The following is an 18,535-nucleotide window of genomic DNA, read 5'->3' as shown; positions in this document are numbered from 1 at the left end:
AATACAGCATCACCTTTGAGCCAAAGGAGACTTGTTACATGCAGGCGGCAAAGGTGATGTTGTTTTCTTGAGAATATTTCCAAATGACTTGCCAAAACTTGATGATTTAAAAAAAAAAAAATTTCTGTGCATGTTGACAAATTGTTTTTAAGAGAAGATAAGTAAGAGCAGAACAAATTTGTGTAAATTGTTCGTAAAAACCTTATGTAAATCGTTGCATTCAGTTCAACGCATCAGTTAATGAGAGAATGGTTGTATGGATGATTCGCGCAATTTGTTCTGCTTGCGTTGCATGAATGAGACCCTCTGACTTTGATGTTTTAAACATAATTTATTTTGTGTAAAGCATCTAAAGGTTAAACCTAAACTTTTAAATGACCCGTGTTGTTTAGTTTAATGGATTCCTCGCCCCTTGGCAGGATGGTGTCGCACACTTCTTTTTCTTCTTTGTTTGATGATTCTTTCATCTGGGTCTCTCTATGTCACAGTTATGTACTTCAGAGATTTCCTACATGTGAAACAAACAAATCAATGTGGGCTGATTGATCTGCGGCAAGCGTGCCGTTTGGCTCCCCTGCGCGCTCCCTCCTTTCTTCTGTGTTCGTATTTCTTTTTCATGTGTCAACAGCAAATGCACTTTTTTCCTCCCATGCGACTGAAGCACACAAAATATTATTGACTCTGGGGTCTGCCATGGCTTTCCACCACATCTAGTCCCTCACTGTGTATTACTGAAAGCAACACAGTCAGTGGCCGCTGGCGCCTGCAGGTAGTCAGCATTTACGCTGGGAGACCGTCTGAATTATTCAAGCCTCCGGCCTAAAAATACACCCTTGCTGAGTCGCATCATGATTCGGTGCATGAAATCATCGGTGCTTGCCGGGAACCTTGCAGCTGGCATGTGCCCTCTGCTAAAATATTGCAGTTACTTGCATACAGTATTACGGTACATACATAGTGGTCCAAAAGTCTGAGAGCATGAGTGAAAGTGCATCTATTTTGCAGACTTTTCCAATTTAATGCAGAGGTTTTCATTTGAAAGCATAACAGTTTGTGTGAAAAGTTAAACCAAAAAATCCTATAGTTTAATTGTGGTCTCAAATTTCTATACTACGCTCACTTGTGTTTCTCTAAATGATTACTTTTTGTTAACTTTAGTTTCAATTGAGCACAGAAAAACAATGATGGGGTGGAAGGTTTAGCTGGCAGAAGCCTTCCAAGCCAGCTAAACAAAGAAAAAAATTATGTTATATTTTTTCACGCATATATTTTAGTATAAAGGTAAAAAAAAATAAACTAATAAAAGTCCACATGTGATGGCATTCAGAACTCATATACTGTAATAACTGATATGTTTCTGAGTGCAGAAATTGATCAGGAATTGATTGGACGATTGGAAGGAATTGGAATTGAAAAATAAGAGTTTTCCAAGATATTTTAGTTCTTTAGAATTGTGCACAGAATTGTAATGCATTTTGTTTTCATGTTGACTTTAAATGCTCCTTTGGTTTAAAGATTCCAGTTGTAGGTTTAAATCTTTAGACTTACAGTGGGCGGAAGATGCCAGAAAAGCCATGGCAGCAGACGTGGACCATTTTAACTCATCTTCTGTTTCTACCTATGCAGAATGGGTGGGATGGGGTTGGTTGAGTGGGTGCTGGGATGCAGTGAACCTGCTGCATTGACACACAACGTAACACCTGAGCGCGAGAGAGCGGGCACTGAATGCATGTATTACCTCCCCCTACCCCTGGGGGGCGCTCTGTTAATGCACGTTGTACGCTGTGTGTGTCCCCTTCTGTTCCATCTCTTTATGTCCGTTCTGCTGTTTGTGTCTTCATATATTGTATTCTGGAACAATGCAGTGCACTTTTTTACCTCCCTTTTGTTTTCTAGCTCTTCGTATGTTTCACTTTGTCTCCAGAAATGAAACTAAAGCTCACCTGCTCCAGCTTGACGTCACCTGGTTTAAATTCATTTCTGTTCAGTACACAGGTTTAAGTTCACTTTATTTAATTTCAGTTTGGTTTACACTTGAAGAAACAGCTCTCAGCATTTGGTTTTTTTGCTCCTTCTGTCGGGGTTTCATTTTCCGTGACAAGCTCGACATGCAGCAACAGCACTTAGCATTGCCAAAGCAAATCCATTAAACTAAAGGTGAGAGTAAGTATCCCTGTGGGACGACCATAGGCTTCTTGCTTGAGTTACGGGACTTTGTCCCGCAGGTCTCGCACAGATGGGAGACGTGGTTCACTACATCTGCTGATGTCTTCCCTTGAGCAGAAACTAAAGTAGTGTAGATTTACCCATATCAAGGTCAGGGAGGCGACAAGCTAGGACAGTTAGAAGCAATTTAGCACAAATGCCCCTCAACTTAACACATAAACATTACAGTGTGGATTCCCGTGAGGTAAGTGACTGCGTTCGGAGGAAGCCCAGTCTGCCATCACACCTTTCAGAAGTTGGCCACATAACCAACTTGACAGTCCATATAAGTAGATACATAGTGACCTTGAGGTGCAGAACTGTCTTATACACCAGCAGAATTGGTTTAGATCCCTTTTGCAATATAGAAAGAGTGTCATCGTCTTCACCGAGAGTTCCCAAGACATTTATACACCAATTGGCCAGATTACACAAGCGTTCGACACCAGAATTTCCTCTTCGTAGATCTATTTTGCACTACACCAATTGGCAGACTGGTCTTCCTCATGAAGGCGTGAAAGGAAAGTGTATTGTGTTTGTTTCCTTTTTGGTACAGTGCTGTTCAGTTGACGCTCAGTCAGGTCAATGTTCGTGGGTCAGCCCACAGTTACGAACCAAAGAACCAAAGCCCCTGCGTTGGTCCGGCAGAGAGTACTCACCTTACCCTCCATATCCCCCAACACTTGTTGAAATACCCTGGGGGATGTGTCCAAACTCTTGAGGGTTAGTGGAGATAGACACTCCTGCCTTGACCAAGTGGGTGGCAGTGGCATTCTGGGAAATGCACTTAAGAGTCAATGGCTATTGAGTGATGCTCAGGTTTCAAACATGGTCATAGAGGGTCCACAAACTGGGGGCAAGGGTTACCGCACCAATCTTCACGTTGGGTATGGTGCAAGAACATCTTGGAGGTCCCATTTCAGCCAAGTCCAGTCGTTTCAATCAGTTATTACACTCAGTCAGTTGGCAGTGTCTGGCTCATAAATTAATTCCAAATCTCTCAGTTGGCTCTTTTTTTTTTTTTTTTGTAGCAGCACCACCACTTGGCATGGATCTGGATTGTTAAGTCATTATTACAGTTAACACCTTTTATTTTGGTTCTAAGGCACAACCCTTGGATTTGAAGAGTGATTTCATTTTTGTAACACTGAAATCCATGGCTCTTTTTGTGTTTGATGTGTAATACAGTTTCAGAGTCATGAGTCTCAATCTTTAGGTAGTTCTGCAACTCTCTGATACCAAACTTTCTTTCCACACTCAAACCAGGTCGATTTATGAGAACTGAATGCAAATACTCCTCAAGAGAGGAAGTACATCTTCAAAATATATCTTCAAACGGAAGATGAAAATCCAGTAAAACTTTAATCCATTAAGCCCATTTGGTGAATAAACAGGGCTCTGAATAACATCGCTCACTGAACTCTGGGACAGGTGACACCTATGATAAAAGCTGGCTGGTGATGGGACAAATCGGTTAACCGTTTCTCAAACAAAAGCACACCAGGGAATGGTTTTATTCAGAAAATAAATGCTTCGGTTGAGGGGGATTATATTACACGGGTATGGATAGTTGGATGTTAGTGAGGTGCTAGCACCCTGATCTCAATCTTGTGGACCCTCAGGCTAGTGTAAACAGTGAATAGTGCAGCCTGATGAAAGCACAGGGAACGCTCTCTCCCTCCAGCCCCAAAAACATTCCGACTTTATAGGCCACATGACTCATCAAATGGACTAAACAATTGAACGTAAATAGTCTGAATTGAGCTGTATTCAGTGAGCTCAGCAGTAGAGGGAGAGGGCCAAACCCAACCGACTCTAGGGAAATATAGTCTCCCTCGAATCGGGTGCTTGTGGTAAGAAAGTCTTTAAAAATTAGTGTTTGAAGATGTCAGGTACGTATAATGTACAGGAAAATGCTTTGTGTTTGTTGTTTTGTTTTGGTTTCTGCCGTTTTAAATGGTTTTCCTTTCTGTTTGAAGCTTGGTGGCTTTCCATGATTCTTCTGAGTTGACATTTCAGGTCCTAACATTTTCTTTCCAGCCATTATTTTGCCGAGAGTTTTGCTCATTTTCCTGTAATCTGTTTTGAATGATTTTGTTTTGCTTTCCAACGATGGTGCTCATCCATTTGAATTTCAGTCACAAATATGTTTTATCCCCGTCTGTCCGTTTCCCCCTCATTCATTTGTGTTACTTATAGCTTCAGGGATCAGTGTGACAGAGTAACTTTTAATGTTCAATTTACAACGGAGATAAATGTTACGGGCCTTTAAACGGTATCCATATGCGCAAGCATTTAGTAAGCGTGGACTCTGCATTTCAAACGAGACTTTTATATTGATTTAGAACAGCAGAGATGTTGTAATTTCTGATATGCGCAGGGGAAGTGCTCAACAAAAACGCCTCGAAATACCGCAATGAACGGCCTTCATTCAAATGCAAATAACATGATCTATTTTTCCCTCATGGTGGAAATATATCCTGAGAGCCCAGGGTATTTACTGTGAAAGATGGGCTAAATCTTTGGCTTGCATACAGGCGGTTATACACTAGTATTTTTGTCTTCTTTTCCAGTACAAATATTGAAACTTCCTTAAACAAAGATGCATTAACTTGAGAAGCAAAAGATATTAAGTCTTGTTGTCTGGAAAAAAAATAATATGTCAAGGGGGTCAGAAAAAAAATAATTCAAATGGAAAACAAGATTATTTTTCTGACCCCTTTGAAATTACCCCCTTTTTTATCTGTATCTTATGCCCGACATCCGTGGTGTTACTTCTAGATCTTTAACACAAAAATCAAGCCAATGTTAAACCTTCATGCTTCATATTTATGCATGCATGCAAAACACCCCGACCCCTTCAAAACCAAGCTCTTCTGTTTGCATTTGCCCTTTGTTTTCCTCGTTTTTTCTTCTGTTTCAGTATGTCTCTGCTTGTTTTTTTCAGTTGGTTTTTCCCTTTTATCATTTTCTTTTTCTCTTTCCCATCTTTTCGTTTTTTGTTTTCCACCCCTCCTCTCCCCCCTTCCCAAACCTGAGCAGAGCCCTCCGCCCCCCCTCAAGACATTAAGTGCTCCAGCTCCAGCTCCACCACCCTGCTGGTAAGTTGGCGCCCTCCGCCGGCCGAGAGCCAGAACGGGGTGCTGGCCGGGTACATAGTGCGCTACGCGGTGGTGGGCGGCGGGGCCGAGGTCAGCACGGATCCCGCGGAGGAGCCGGTGGAGGAGCCGGCGGTGCAGTCCAGCTCCGAGCGGATCGAGCTGCAGCGGCTGGAGAAATGGACCATGTACCGAGTCACCGTGGCGGCCTCCACCAGCGTGGGTCCGGGCCCCCAGAGCGAGCCGCTGCTCTGCCGCACGGACGAGGACGGTACTGAAACCTTGACTAACATTATTCGCTACAAAATGTATTGATTTAAAAATGAAAATAAATAAATACATTTAATAATTCAAAGTTTTAATCAGCAGAAATTTACTTGAGAAGCAACACTTTAAGATACTAAGACTTGTTTTCATTGATTGTGTCTTGAATAGAAATGTGTATTTTCTTATAGCTCTCGCATATTTTGTTTATACATGATGACAAAAATACGTTCATATTAAAGGCACATTTTCTGAAAACAAGTATTGATAACTTATGCAGTGTTGCTTCTCAGGTACATTTATCTTGTTTTAAGATATTTTACCTGGAAAATATACAAGTTTTTGCAGTTTTTTTAGATAGTTCAATGCTATGAAAGTAAAATGGCCTCTTAAAATTATTTAAACACTGTTTCAATGTCCAACCTAGACAGCATTTTAAGGCATGATACCATGTCAAGATTACGCTTCAATGCAAAACAATACAATCTTACAACATGAAAAATGTATCCCCTCCTTCAGCTCTGTATGTTATTGTAACACTTACTTTTCTATAGCCACTGTCTTTTCCCAGTGACCTTATATGGTCTTTGGCCAAGCTTATTGAGAAAATAAATCCAAGATGGTGGATTAGGTGTGGGAAATGTTGATTATATGTCTGTGTAGACAGCTCACTCTTTTTGGGAGCAGATCTATTGACTAGCATTATGTGAAGGAGGAAACATTGACTTAGCATCATTTTCATCTGTCACATCTCTTTGTAAAAGCACTCGGACAGCTTATGAGCAATGAAATAAATCCAGCCAGAGTAAGAAATTGTGTCGGACGTTCCCTGGTGACGGCAGTCTTTCTCTGTGACTGACAGCGCTAGTTCAGGATACAAGCTAGTAATCAATACGGAGCACAGCCTTTCACTGGAGCTGTGGGCCACCCTACGATGGATGGTTTTGACGGGCTGGTCAACCGCTGTAGGCGGGTCAAGAGGTAGGGAAGACCTCCGATGGGAAATCTTATTTGACCAACCCAACAACATAGAGTTATTTGAGTAGCGATACATTACGACAGTCACATCCTCAGAGACTTGTACTGTTAAAGTGTCTTATACGGTACAGCCAGGCCCCAAAATACAGTACATCCCCTTATGGCGTCTTTTATTGACCGTCCAGGAAATCGGTCTCCTCCTTACAGCAGTACTGAACGAGCGGAGGTATTAAACATCAAGGCCTCATATAAAAGGATTTTCATTTAGCTCGCAGGTCTGCAGACAGCGAATTGATCAGAGCTCAGATAAGAATGATAGTGAAATGGAAGGGGATGAAATGGTTGCTCGGGTATACGGGGGTGTGATATTACATTTGATTAAATGTCCCTGAAGATGGGCGCTTAATCAGTAACCTGGTTTCACATAATTGAATGTACATACTAGCTGAGACACTAGGGCTTAGTTTCTTTTCAGTCGTTATGAGGTGGGTGCGTTGTACAGTCTTAAGGTGCTCAATTAGGGATTGGTACCATTATAAGATCAGCTTTTGGCAAATGTGTCTGCCTGTTTCGACTCAGACATAATTAAAGATGTATGTTATTGCCCTTGCTCAGATTTGTGCTATTTGAGACTTTAAAATATTTCATGCAGATTCAAACATTTTCATATTTTTTTATAGTCAAAAAACATCTGGGAAGCCATGTTTAGGGTATAACATCTCAGGAACCATGATTTCTAGCTTTGTTCAAATTGGTAGATTGGTAGAAAAACATGTTCCCTTCAAGTCCAAGTGGTTCGAAGTCCCATCAGGATTGAAATATTTTCAAAACTAGCCTCTAAAGTAGGTAGAAAGTGAAAAATGTGTAGACGAATGAGTGGTAATTGGGTCTTAATTGTGGTAATTAAAGACTAAAGATACAAATAAAAGTGTTTTGATGGTAAAACACACATTTTGATTGACTTTTTTGTCTCTTTTATGTCCCTACAGGGCCAGTTCTAGACATTGGAAGGCCCTAGGCAAAATTTATGTTGGAGGCCCCCTGAGCCACACCCCTCCTAATAAAAAGCATTTAAAACAAATATGATTCCTAACCTTTTTATTAAACATCTGCTTTATGCACACTTTTATATATTTTTTTTATATTATTTTTCCATATTAATCAAACTTTAACTAAGATAATCTCTTATTTGTTTGATGAGGATGCTATCATGGCCATCATTTGTTTTATATAAATAATTAATAAATAAATAATTTCTTCGAAAAATAATTTACAGTAACACACCCACCAACAGTTTTGCCTACTCTATGCAGTAAAATAAAAAACATTACATAGCCAAAAAATAATTACAGATGAACACTTCGCAGACAAAACTTCAGAAAATTAACATCAGTGCCTTAATCGTTTTTGTTTTTTGTTTGTTGTTTGTTTGTTTGTTTTTTTCCTTTGGACAGGATTTCCCCCTCCTATTGAAGCACTGTAGACTATTTTGTCATATTATATATCACAGTTCAATACCTCAAATATGCACAATTTACACAAATCAACTGCTAGTGAAAGAGACAAACTACTAAGAAGATATAAGCCTACTTAATCTCTTTATAAAAATATGCTTATTTTTCAATAAATATAACAACAGTATTTACGAAGACTGAAATTAGAGCAATCATGTGCGCATCAGCAGAATTTAGAAGATACAGAGAGGAAGTTTTTGAAACATTCAAATGCTATAGTGTGTTTGCTCTTTGACTTTGAATACAGACTTCTTTCCTTTTACTTTACTATTTTGCTAGTCGGCTCCAGACGTGATATCATTCACTGTATGTGTGAATTCAAAGTGTCTAAAATCTGGACATGATGACGGACGCTCTTTTACACTCATAATAATCCAGCAAATGATCTATCCCGAATTGACGCTGATTGACAGAATACATTACAATCACTCCAAAATATATAATGAAAACTCAAACACCTTCATTATGAGCTGCACTTCTTTGCATGCCTGTTTAGCCTTTTGCTTAGCAGCCTTCGAAGGTGTTTATTTCGGCTCCATCATAATTCAATGACTTAAAGTCATTGATCCCAGTTTTTTCATACTGTATGTCCTGAAGGTGATACTCACTTTGATACGGTGAAAATAATTGGTTTCATTACGGGTGAGTGACAATTCATCTATATCCAATGCACAAAGAGCCTAGTATTTTGCTGCCCATCTTGATTGGTGGACTATCGATTAGGGAATGTTACGGTTATGGAGGCCTCGCCTCAAAGACCGCGGCCCTAGGCAGTTGACAAAATGGGCCCCTAAAGTTGGTAAAAAGTGAAAAATGTCTAAACCATTGAGTGGTAATTGTGTCATAATTGTTCATTAATGTGTTTTGATTGCAAAAACAAATTTTGATTGATTTTTTTGTTTTTTTTTTGTTTCCCAATCATGAAGAAAATTGGTGGATTTGTAGAAAAACATGTTTCTTTCAAATCCAAGTGGTTCAGAGTCTCATCAGGGAAGAAATATTTTCAAAACTGGCTCCTAAAGTTGGTAAAAAAGGGAAAAATGTCTAAGCTAGTGAGTGGTGATTGTGTCTTAAATGTGTTCGTTAAAGACTTAAGATACTAATAAATGTGTTTTGATTGTAAAACAATTTTGATTGACTTTTTGTTTCCCTATCATGAAGAAAATTGGTGGATTGGTAGAAAAACGTGTTTCCTTCAAATCCAAGTGGTTCAGAATCTCATCAGGGAAGAAATATTTTCAAAACTGGCTCCTAAAATTAGTAAAAAGTGAAAAATGTCTAGATGAGTGAGTGGTGATTGGGTTTTGGGTTGTCACTATTATGATGAAAATACTAAGGCAAATATCACTACTACTATTGCTCAAACTAAGAGTTAGTGATAAGAACAAAAATTTGGTATAGCATAGCGACACTAGCATTACATCGGTGAGTTTTGTACCGTACTGTATGTAAAAATCTAGTTTTAACAATCGTGAATGTGATCCATTCAATCCCTCATGGCGTGTCATCTTTTCCCACCGCAGTGCCCGGGGCCCCCCCTCGACGTGTGGAGGTCGAGGTGCTCAACTCCACCGCCATCAAGGTGATGTGGCGCTCCCTGTTGCCAGGGAAACAGCACGGGCAGATCCGCGGGTACCAGGTGCACTACGTCCGCGTCGAGAACGGTGAATCCCGCGGCCTGCCCCTCATCAAGGACGTCATGCTAGCCGACGCACAGGTATGTTAGCGCGATTATTAATGTTTCGGGAACAAATGGCTAGTTAACTGGTAGCCAATTAGCTATTTTTATGGTCCTGTTGCGGCAAAAGCTTGCCAGTTAAATGCACACATGGCCACTGCAACAAACGTATGAAAATCCTTTTATAAATAATTTCATCTGTGAAGTTCTTTTATAGCCTCTAGAATGCTTTCCAAAAGCAGTCCAAAACATCTTATCAGCCATTAGAATTGCACGGTTTAGTCAAACCTCTAATAAGTTTAACCTCTAAGGCTCTAGTGTCATAGATAAAGTCAACAAAAGCTGATTATGTCTGCCGTATTAAATGCCCCGAGAGCTCCACAAAAACACGAGGCACTTGAGCATTGCGGTCACAATTCAGACTTGATTTAAAAGCACAAGAGGCAAAAAAAAAAAAAAAAGAAAAAAAAAAAGAAAGATGGAAGAAAAAGCAACCAAGCGCCTCTGGCTGCAACCTAAAATTATAATACAAGCTTCTGTCATGAAAACAGCAGTGAAATTACAGATACGAGGCGCCTTATTCTCCTCACAGCTGCAAATATTACAGCTTTGAACAAACCGTGACTAAAGCTTTTGAATTTACGCCTCTTATGTTTATGACGGACTCGTTTACAGTCGTCAGTTAAGTGGATATTCTACTGATATATGGGTCATGATACAATGATTCTATGTTTATTCTGTACAAACGGTGACAGATTGTGATCTTTTACTTGTTTGTTTCTTTTTATCTGCAGTGGACCACTTAATTGGATTTTTTACGAATAGAAAGTGTCATTAGTATTATAGTATATTTTATATATTAGTAAATAAAAATAATTTAGCAAATATTTTGTCATCTCATCTTAAATCATTTTTAAATATATACAACTTTCTAATACTTTTTGAACAAACCATTAATTTAAATATCTGTTCAATAACTTAAAAAAATATTCTCAGTGTATAAATATTAGTATTGTGAGGTAAAAGTTTTATTTTTTCCGTTTTTTTTTTTTTTGTTTGTTTTAGTCACAAATTTAGTTTTTCAGTGAAATTAAGTCCATAAAGTCATGTATAATTAATTTGTTTTAAATATTCATGTGAAAAATATAACTGAATTTTTTTTTCAATAACTTAAAAATTCTCTGTGTTAATATATAACTATTGCAAGTTTTTCAGTGTAAATAAGTTAATAAATAGTTGTGTCTTATTCATTCGTTTTAAATATTCATGTGAAAAATGTAACTAAAAATAGTTTTTTGCTGTAAAAATTTTGAGGTGAATTATCCCAATATTTTTTTATGCATCAAAATAATTTTACATTGCATATGACATCTCTTTGCATATTTCTTAGAAGTTATGATCGGATATCAAACTCGAAAACAGACATTTTTATACTCTTACCAAATAAAATGGCAAGAAAAAAAAAAACTGCAGGAATGACATGTTCAGATAGCGGCGGCCACTCAATTTCCTGCCTCGTCTTCAATCTTCATGATTTTTTTCACCCTAATCCACACTGACCTACTTTAAAACACTCTGCCGTTCGTCCATTTCCTTGGCACTTTTACCTTGTTTCGTCTTACACTTTCCTCTCTTTCTTTCTTTCTGTCTGTCTTTTCCCTCTCTTTTAAACCGCCCTCCCTCTTTCTCCTCCCGGGTGGGGGATGTTAGTGGGAAATGGACGACACAGCTGAATACGTGAGTATGGCTGTCTGTGATGTGAGAAGCTGTGAAGTTACATCAGACCCTAAACCCACAACTAATCATGATAAGAAAATGATTGACACTTTCAGTTAAAGAGTTTTCTTGCACTGTGAGATTTTTATAATGAGCTGATTTTTGTCACAGAGAGAAAACAACTAATGCAACCTCACGTCCATTGTGTGTGAAACATATTAATGGTGCACAGGGAAATGATGTAACATCAGTGCTCTTTTATGCCTGGCATGGACGAGTGTGTTTTGTGCTGTGATGATGTGTCTTCACAAAGAAATGGTGTTTTATTTATTTTTATAAATGGATCATTTGTGTAACCCAAAGACTGCATGAAGAGGTTGGATGTGAAGCTCAGTTCTCTCTGAGCTGCGGGACTCGCAGGTGCTTTATTCTCCACAAGCGCTTGGCATTAATTTCCTCTCCGTCATGCGCGCTGATCAAAGCTCACTCGCTTTCACGTGAAATATTAGAAAATAGGGGCCCGTCAGAAGGGCGTGTGTGTGTGTGTGTGTGTGTGTGTGTGCACAGCTTACCAGCCAACCTCGAGAAATTCATTACTCTGACGCTCTGTTTGCTCAGACTCTGTTGAATTAATGCACAGACATGTGTTATAGATGAGCGGGAATCAGAATCAGTAACCTGGTCATACTGGATGAGATGCTAAATACCAACAATAATCATCCACACTGCAGTATATATCTTTATAATATATATTTATATATTATTTATCAAAATATTGAAATATTAATAATATGATAATATAATTGTATATAGAGAGATATGTGTGTGTGTGTGTGTGTGTGTGTGTGTGTGTGTGTGTGTGTGTGTGTGACAGATAGCAGATGATATACAATAATTACACCATTTTATAGATATATCATTCAATTGTGTAAAATTACATTAATTATGATACAGAAGAGAAAAGTGAACCTTAAAGAACATAAAAAATACTTTACAATATTCAATAAAATATAATATTTGTTCATATTTATAATATTTAAAATGTTTTGAAATATTTAACACATAAATATAGAAAACATACACTACTGTAAATGTAAAACAATTTTTTTTTAAATTACATATAAATAAATTATATGGGTGTATGTAAATTATTATATATATATATATATATATATATATATATATATATATATATATATATACACATGTGTGCGTGTATGAATTATATAAACTGTTACTATTATTTGTATTTGTAAATAAATTAAATTTATATATAATATTACATTTAATATTAAATCAGTATATATATATATATATATATATATATATATATATATATATATATATAATTTATCTATATATAATTAATAAATAATAAACAATAAATAAAAATAATTTATTGGTGTGTGTTCTATTTAGGGACAATTGTTTATTCTCATTATATCTCATAATTAAAATGTGCAATAAATACATTAATAATGGTACAGGAGCTAAATGAACCAATATGTAATATTTTTGCAGTAAAATATCCAAAAAACACTAGGCCAGTGTTATATATTTTGTTCACTTGAGTACTTACAATATCCCAAATGTTTCCAACTATTTGTAAATCGTGAGAAAATTGCAATTTTAACCAAGGCTCCGGGACGTGTGAGGAGTCGCCTGTCAATTGCGTCATACCCGCGTTACCCTCGGTTTCTGGTTTATTTTGTAGAAACCATGGAAACACCAAAGATGCTTTAATATATTACACGTTTTAATAGACATAATTATTTGTATTAACTGTAATACATAATTTTCTCCATCATACAATATGTTTTAAAATTAATTGCATGTCATTTATCAACACAATCATCCAGCATTTAATATGATATTGTAAAATCGATCTATCTCACTGCAGTGTGTAACAGTGTCTCACAGCAGCCGCCGAGCGAACGCACAGAGTAACGTTATAACATCATTTTCAACACTCTCAAATGTATCTAATATGATAAACAGAGCTGCGTTACCTCATACTCATGACCGGAAAAGCGGCACCGGCGACTGTGTCATAATAAAAGTCCCGCTGCTCGTGAGGCGTGTGTTGATCAATCGCTCCAGCTCCTCGTTCAGCTCCACAACACTCGCTCCTGCTCTGCTTCACACTACAGTAACGTTAATAATCGCATCCATGAACATGATTTCTTCCCGAGTCCTATCCCAATTCTTGTGCACCGTCCGTTGAGGTGGAAATCACATGTCCCAAGATTCCACTCTAAAACTTGCCGTCATCAAGCTACGCCTTTGTTTTGAATAGACCTCTAGCGACCTCTAGCAGCCAAAATTATTACATATTGTACCTTTAAGAAAAAAAAATACTAAAAATATTTAATAAAATATAATATTTATATTAAAAGTTTTATGCAAAATATTTAATAAAATATTTAATACAAACACATACACACAAAAAACTGTGCGCGAGTGTGTGTGTGTGTATAAATAAAATTATTTGTTACTATTAAAATACATACAGTCAAACCAAAAGTTTTTGATATATTTTTACTAGTGTGTGCAGGACAATATAGTTCATTTATGTAAGTGAGGATAGCAAAATAAAGTAAACTGTGACATATTATACCCAAAAATTCTTCATACAGTGGACTATAAAATTTGAACCAAATATTATTCAGACACTTTGACCTGACCATGTTTTGCTTAAGTGTTATCTGACATAATTAAGATTTATTTTTTTTGACACAGTTTAACTCTGAGATCTTGTCATATTTTATTACCATTTTTTTAAACTAGTGAATAAACTGTATTAATTAATGAAATATTCAAGCTGTCTGAATACTTTTTGGTTTGACTGTACACGTAATAAAGTTTCCCAAATGAAATGTGATCTCACTTTCTGTATTAATGTGGCAAGTGAGAAGTAGGTTAATACGCTTTTAAAAAAAAAAAAACCCGCACAGTACAGATTGCAGGTTGTGACATTGAGAAGAGGGGAAACTGACGCCGTGCCTGTGCAGGTGACATGTTGTAAAGTCTTTAAAAAAATCCGTTCCCTAACATAGTGCTAACTTCCCTCTTCATGTCCATTAAACACAGGAGATGGTCATCGGGGGCCTGCAACCTGACACCACATACTCCATCACCGTGGCAGCCTACACCACCAAAGGAGACGGCGCCCGCAGCAAGCCCAAGCTGGTGGTGACGAAGGGAGCAGGTCGGTAATAATAACGTTATCATTAGCCGAGCTCCATTGCACCGCGGGCCAGGTGTTATTGGCTACAGGAGCAAAATGAACCTTAAGGGACTTCAATCGAATAAGAAAAAACAAACATGGCCTATATAGTGTGTCTGGAGTACATAAAAACTATAAGGGAATGTAGCTGAGATTGTGTATTAGTGGTTAGCCACAAGTGGCGTGCTACTGCAAGAGAAAGTTTAGTTTTTAGAAAACTTGAACTGATGTAGAGTGCTAAAGTCTAAGATAATGATGGGTCAGAAGTAGATTAGCCTGCATTAACAGCATGCTAAAGCAGCATCGTTAAATTCTTACAGCTAATTTCTGTTGGACTTAAAGTGTTTTCTAATTGTTGGTTTATGTACACATGCAGATGCAGTTTTTGCTTGTGTCATGAGCGTTGCATTTTTAGGATGATACAGGGAAGTTAATTGCCATTGCCATGCAGTGCTTGTGCCTTGATATCCTTATAAGTACTTTATCTCTGAACTCATGCAGACCAACGTGTTTTGGCTGTTGTGTTGCTTCTCGCTGTTTTTTCTTTTTTGTGTCTAACGCCATGAGCGTTTTGTTTTAAGATGGACTGTTAAAGGGATGGTTCACCCAAAAATGAAAATGTGATGTTTATCTGCTTACCCCCAGGGTGCATCCAAGATGTAGGTGACTTTGTTTCTTCAATAGAACACAAATGATGATTTTTAACTCCAACCGTTGCCGTCTGTCAGTCGTTTAATGCATGTCAATGGGAACTCCATCTATAAGAGTAAAAAAAAACACGCATAGACAAGTCCAAATTAAACCCTGCGGCTCGTGACGACACATTGATGTCGTAAGACACGAAACGATTGGTTTGTGACCTCACTAACCGAGTGCTGAACGCATTTGGACATAGTGGTGTATTAGAGGTAAAAAATGATATAAATACTGTTCGGTTTCTCACACAAACTGATCGTTTCGTGTCTTAGGACATCAATGTGTCGTCACGAGCCACAGGGTTTAATTTGGATTTGTCTGTGCATGTTTTTTTTACTCTTATAGATTGTGTTCCCATTGACTCGCATTATACGGCTGACAGACGGCAACGGTTGGAGTTAAAAATCATCATTTGTGTTCTACTGAAGAAACAAAGTCACCTACATCTTGGATGCGCTGGGGGTAAGCAGATAAACATCAAATTTTCATTTTTGGGTTAACTATCCCTTTAAATAGCGCTATGAAGAGTTTGCGCTAATCCTGCCTGATCGTACAGGGCTTCCACCTGACAACCAACCAACATGTTGATTTTAAAAAATGTTGTATACATCCCTAGTGTTAGAATCTTGGAGGTTTTCCTTTCTTAAATGCACCATGGTATTACCAGTACGCTATAGAAAAGTGAATACCATGCTAGTGAATTTTGGACTCTGCAATCATGGTAATGCCATGATATTCTCGTGATAAGTACCTTTTAAGCAGTATATTATAATGGTAATCAAATAGTAGTGTCGTAGCCTGGCTCATTTTTCGGCTGCAGTTAGCGCTCAAACTCCAGCCGCTGACGAGACAGGTGTGCCGATTGCAGGTGTCAAGTGTGACAGTCCCGCCACATATGCATGTCATTCTCATCACCTATCTCTCACCCTCTCCCTCACGCAGTGATGTGGCGCAGTCGCCGGCTCAAAGGAAGGATGTCCCTGTGCTTCCCGCCTCCGAAAGTGTGGCGAAACGCTTACAGCAGACAAAAGAAATAAATAAATAAACAAGGGCAGACTCAGCCCTACTTAAAGAAGTGGCATTGCGCTCTTTCATGTGCCAGAACAGAGGGGAAGCTTGACCAATGGGGCTCAGAGGAGCCACTCCGGGGCACTTTCATGCCTCATTTCTGCTACATAATGCTGTCAGACAATTTAAGCCCCTGCCTTATTGTATTGATAAGGGCCGACCCGCCTCTTTCAAACCCGAAACCTTCCGCAAGGCCGCCTGTCATCTGAGAGCGCCGTCCGTCCCCGAGCTGCCATTCTGCATGTCGGAGATACACTTCAGAACAGCGACTCTGCACCGCGAAGCCCGTCAGTCAGGCTCTACAGTCACGCCGAGCCATCATTCAAGTTTCAAGTGGCGGAATAATGTGCACTAGAGCGCATATTAGTATTTTCAGTGGTTCAGATCAGCTATTATTGTTAACTAAAACCATAAAAACGTCATTACAACTTATTTTATTTCAGCTAGTTGCTTGTAGGCAACATTTCTCAATTTTGTTTAGTTCAATGTAAAGTATTAAAATAACTAAAACTGAAGTAAAAATGACTAAAACTGACTGGGTCAGAGCATCTCCAAAACTGCAGCTCTTGTGGGGTCCATCGATCCATGGAGGCTCCACCTCGCAACTTACAGGACTTAAAGGATCTGCTGCTAACATCTTGGTGCAGATACCACAGCACACCTTCAGGGGTCTAGAGGAGTCCATGCCTCGACGGGTCAGGGCTGTTTTGACAGCAAAAGGGGGACCAACACAATATTAGGAAGGTGGTCATAATGTCAGTGTATAATAGTATATTAATGATACTAAAATAACACTGGTACAAATGCAAAAAAAGAAATAATAAAAATTTGTCATTGTTGTATCACGTTGAAGTATGTGTCAGCCATATTGATGAACATTATTAATGTTGCATTCAAAGAGCTGCGTTATCGGTTAACCATGCCTTGATCTCAAAGCAGATGTCCTTGTATCGATCTAATTGATGTTGTCTGTTGTCCAAGAGGAACGACATGGAAATGATTGATTCTGTTCTCGTTTCGGAGCCGACAGACTGATTGATGTGTGCGCTGTCAAACCCTTCGCCGCTAATACGCCTTATCATTCGCAATTCCATGTGCATTAAACACAAACTGCAACGTCTTTAAGTTTAGACGTCCCTAGGCCAGATTCCGATCTAGTACAAGCCTTCCTGTTTTTAATTTCCTCCTGTCTCCCTTCATCCTTGTGGGAGATGAGCAGATTGCATGCTAATGCAGAGGCTGGAGGTGTTCTTCACGAGTGCCCGCTTGGACGGCCGCCACGGCTCAGGGACCAGAGAGTCTGGATGACTCACAATCCTCCCGGCACTGTGGTTATTCTCTTCAATTAATTGGTCCACTTAGGGCCACTTGCTCCAGTCCTGATTGTGGAGAGTGAAGCTCCTCGTTGGTCTCTGGAGCTTCTTGTCTAATAGTGTCTGATGCCAGGATACTGTGGCATGGAGTTGAACTTTCTGTAGACTGCATTTTTTGGATTATGGGATTACAAACAGGCATTATTGTGTTCCAGCTCTAAAATTAGATTGAATCAGCTGTGTTTGAAATCTATATTAGGTGCTACGTTGCATGGCAACTGTAAGCCAATTTTATTTATTGTGATTATCATTAGTTATTAATTTTCTAAAAATCTGATTTGATTAATTAACGTTTTAAGAAACGTAATAAAGGTGATATTGTTTATTGCAATAATTAACATGTGATGTGATTAGCTTTATAAGCCATGAAATGCTTTGCATCATGCTAATGTGCCTACATACCTTCACCATGGTAAAATCGCTGTAAAATATGGTCTCTTGTGGTGTGTTCCTTTTAATTTTTCTACAGTACACAAGAAATAATTAATCAAAAACTTTTAATTATTTTGACCTTTTGTCATCCTGTGCTGAGGACATTAAGTCGGACGGTTATATTCAGACATATTTGGTCAGTTTTGCCCTTGTCTTTTGTATATTTTGATATCAGTTCGACCCAGAATGCAGCGCTGCAGTTTTCTCAGGGCTAAGTCATGTCAGCTGGCAGTCGTGCTTTATACGCCTAATATAACTCACTGTAAGTCCTGTCGGCAGGTTAATTG

General features: G+C 38.5%; 1 protein-coding gene across 49 annotated transcripts in view; it reads left to right on the top strand.

Annotated features, from left to right (window-relative positions):
- Positions 1 to 18,535, top strand: part of ptprsa (protein tyrosine phosphatase receptor type Sa) — a 224,388-nt gene that overhangs the window by 163,358 nt on the left and 42,495 nt on the right. For 32 of the 49 annotated variants that reach the window (XM_048182139.1, XM_048182140.1, XM_048182155.1 and 29 more), the window contains 4 exons: positions 5,248 to 5,574; positions 9,583 to 9,776; positions 11,448 to 11,474; positions 14,544 to 14,661. The exons of 11 other annotated variants lie outside the window; for them this stretch is intronic. In XM_048182139.1, the coding sequence (XP_048038096.1) occupies positions 5,248 to 5,574; positions 9,583 to 9,776; positions 11,448 to 11,474; positions 14,544 to 14,661 (666 nt within the window). The remainder of the gene's footprint in view (positions 1 to 5,247; positions 5,575 to 9,582; positions 9,777 to 11,447; positions 11,475 to 14,543; positions 14,662 to 18,535) is intronic. 6 more of the 49 variants (XM_048182175.1, XM_048182163.1, XM_048182190.1 and 3 more) reach the window with 1 other exon arrangement.

This window comes from Megalobrama amblycephala, linkage group LG2, assembly GCF_018812025.1.
Source record: "Megalobrama amblycephala isolate DHTTF-2021 linkage group LG2, ASM1881202v1, whole genome shotgun sequence".
NCBI classification, from domain to species: domain Eukaryota; kingdom Metazoa; phylum Chordata; class Actinopteri; order Cypriniformes; family Xenocyprididae; genus Megalobrama; species Megalobrama amblycephala.
This window is presented reverse-complemented; position numbering and strand designations above follow the sequence as displayed.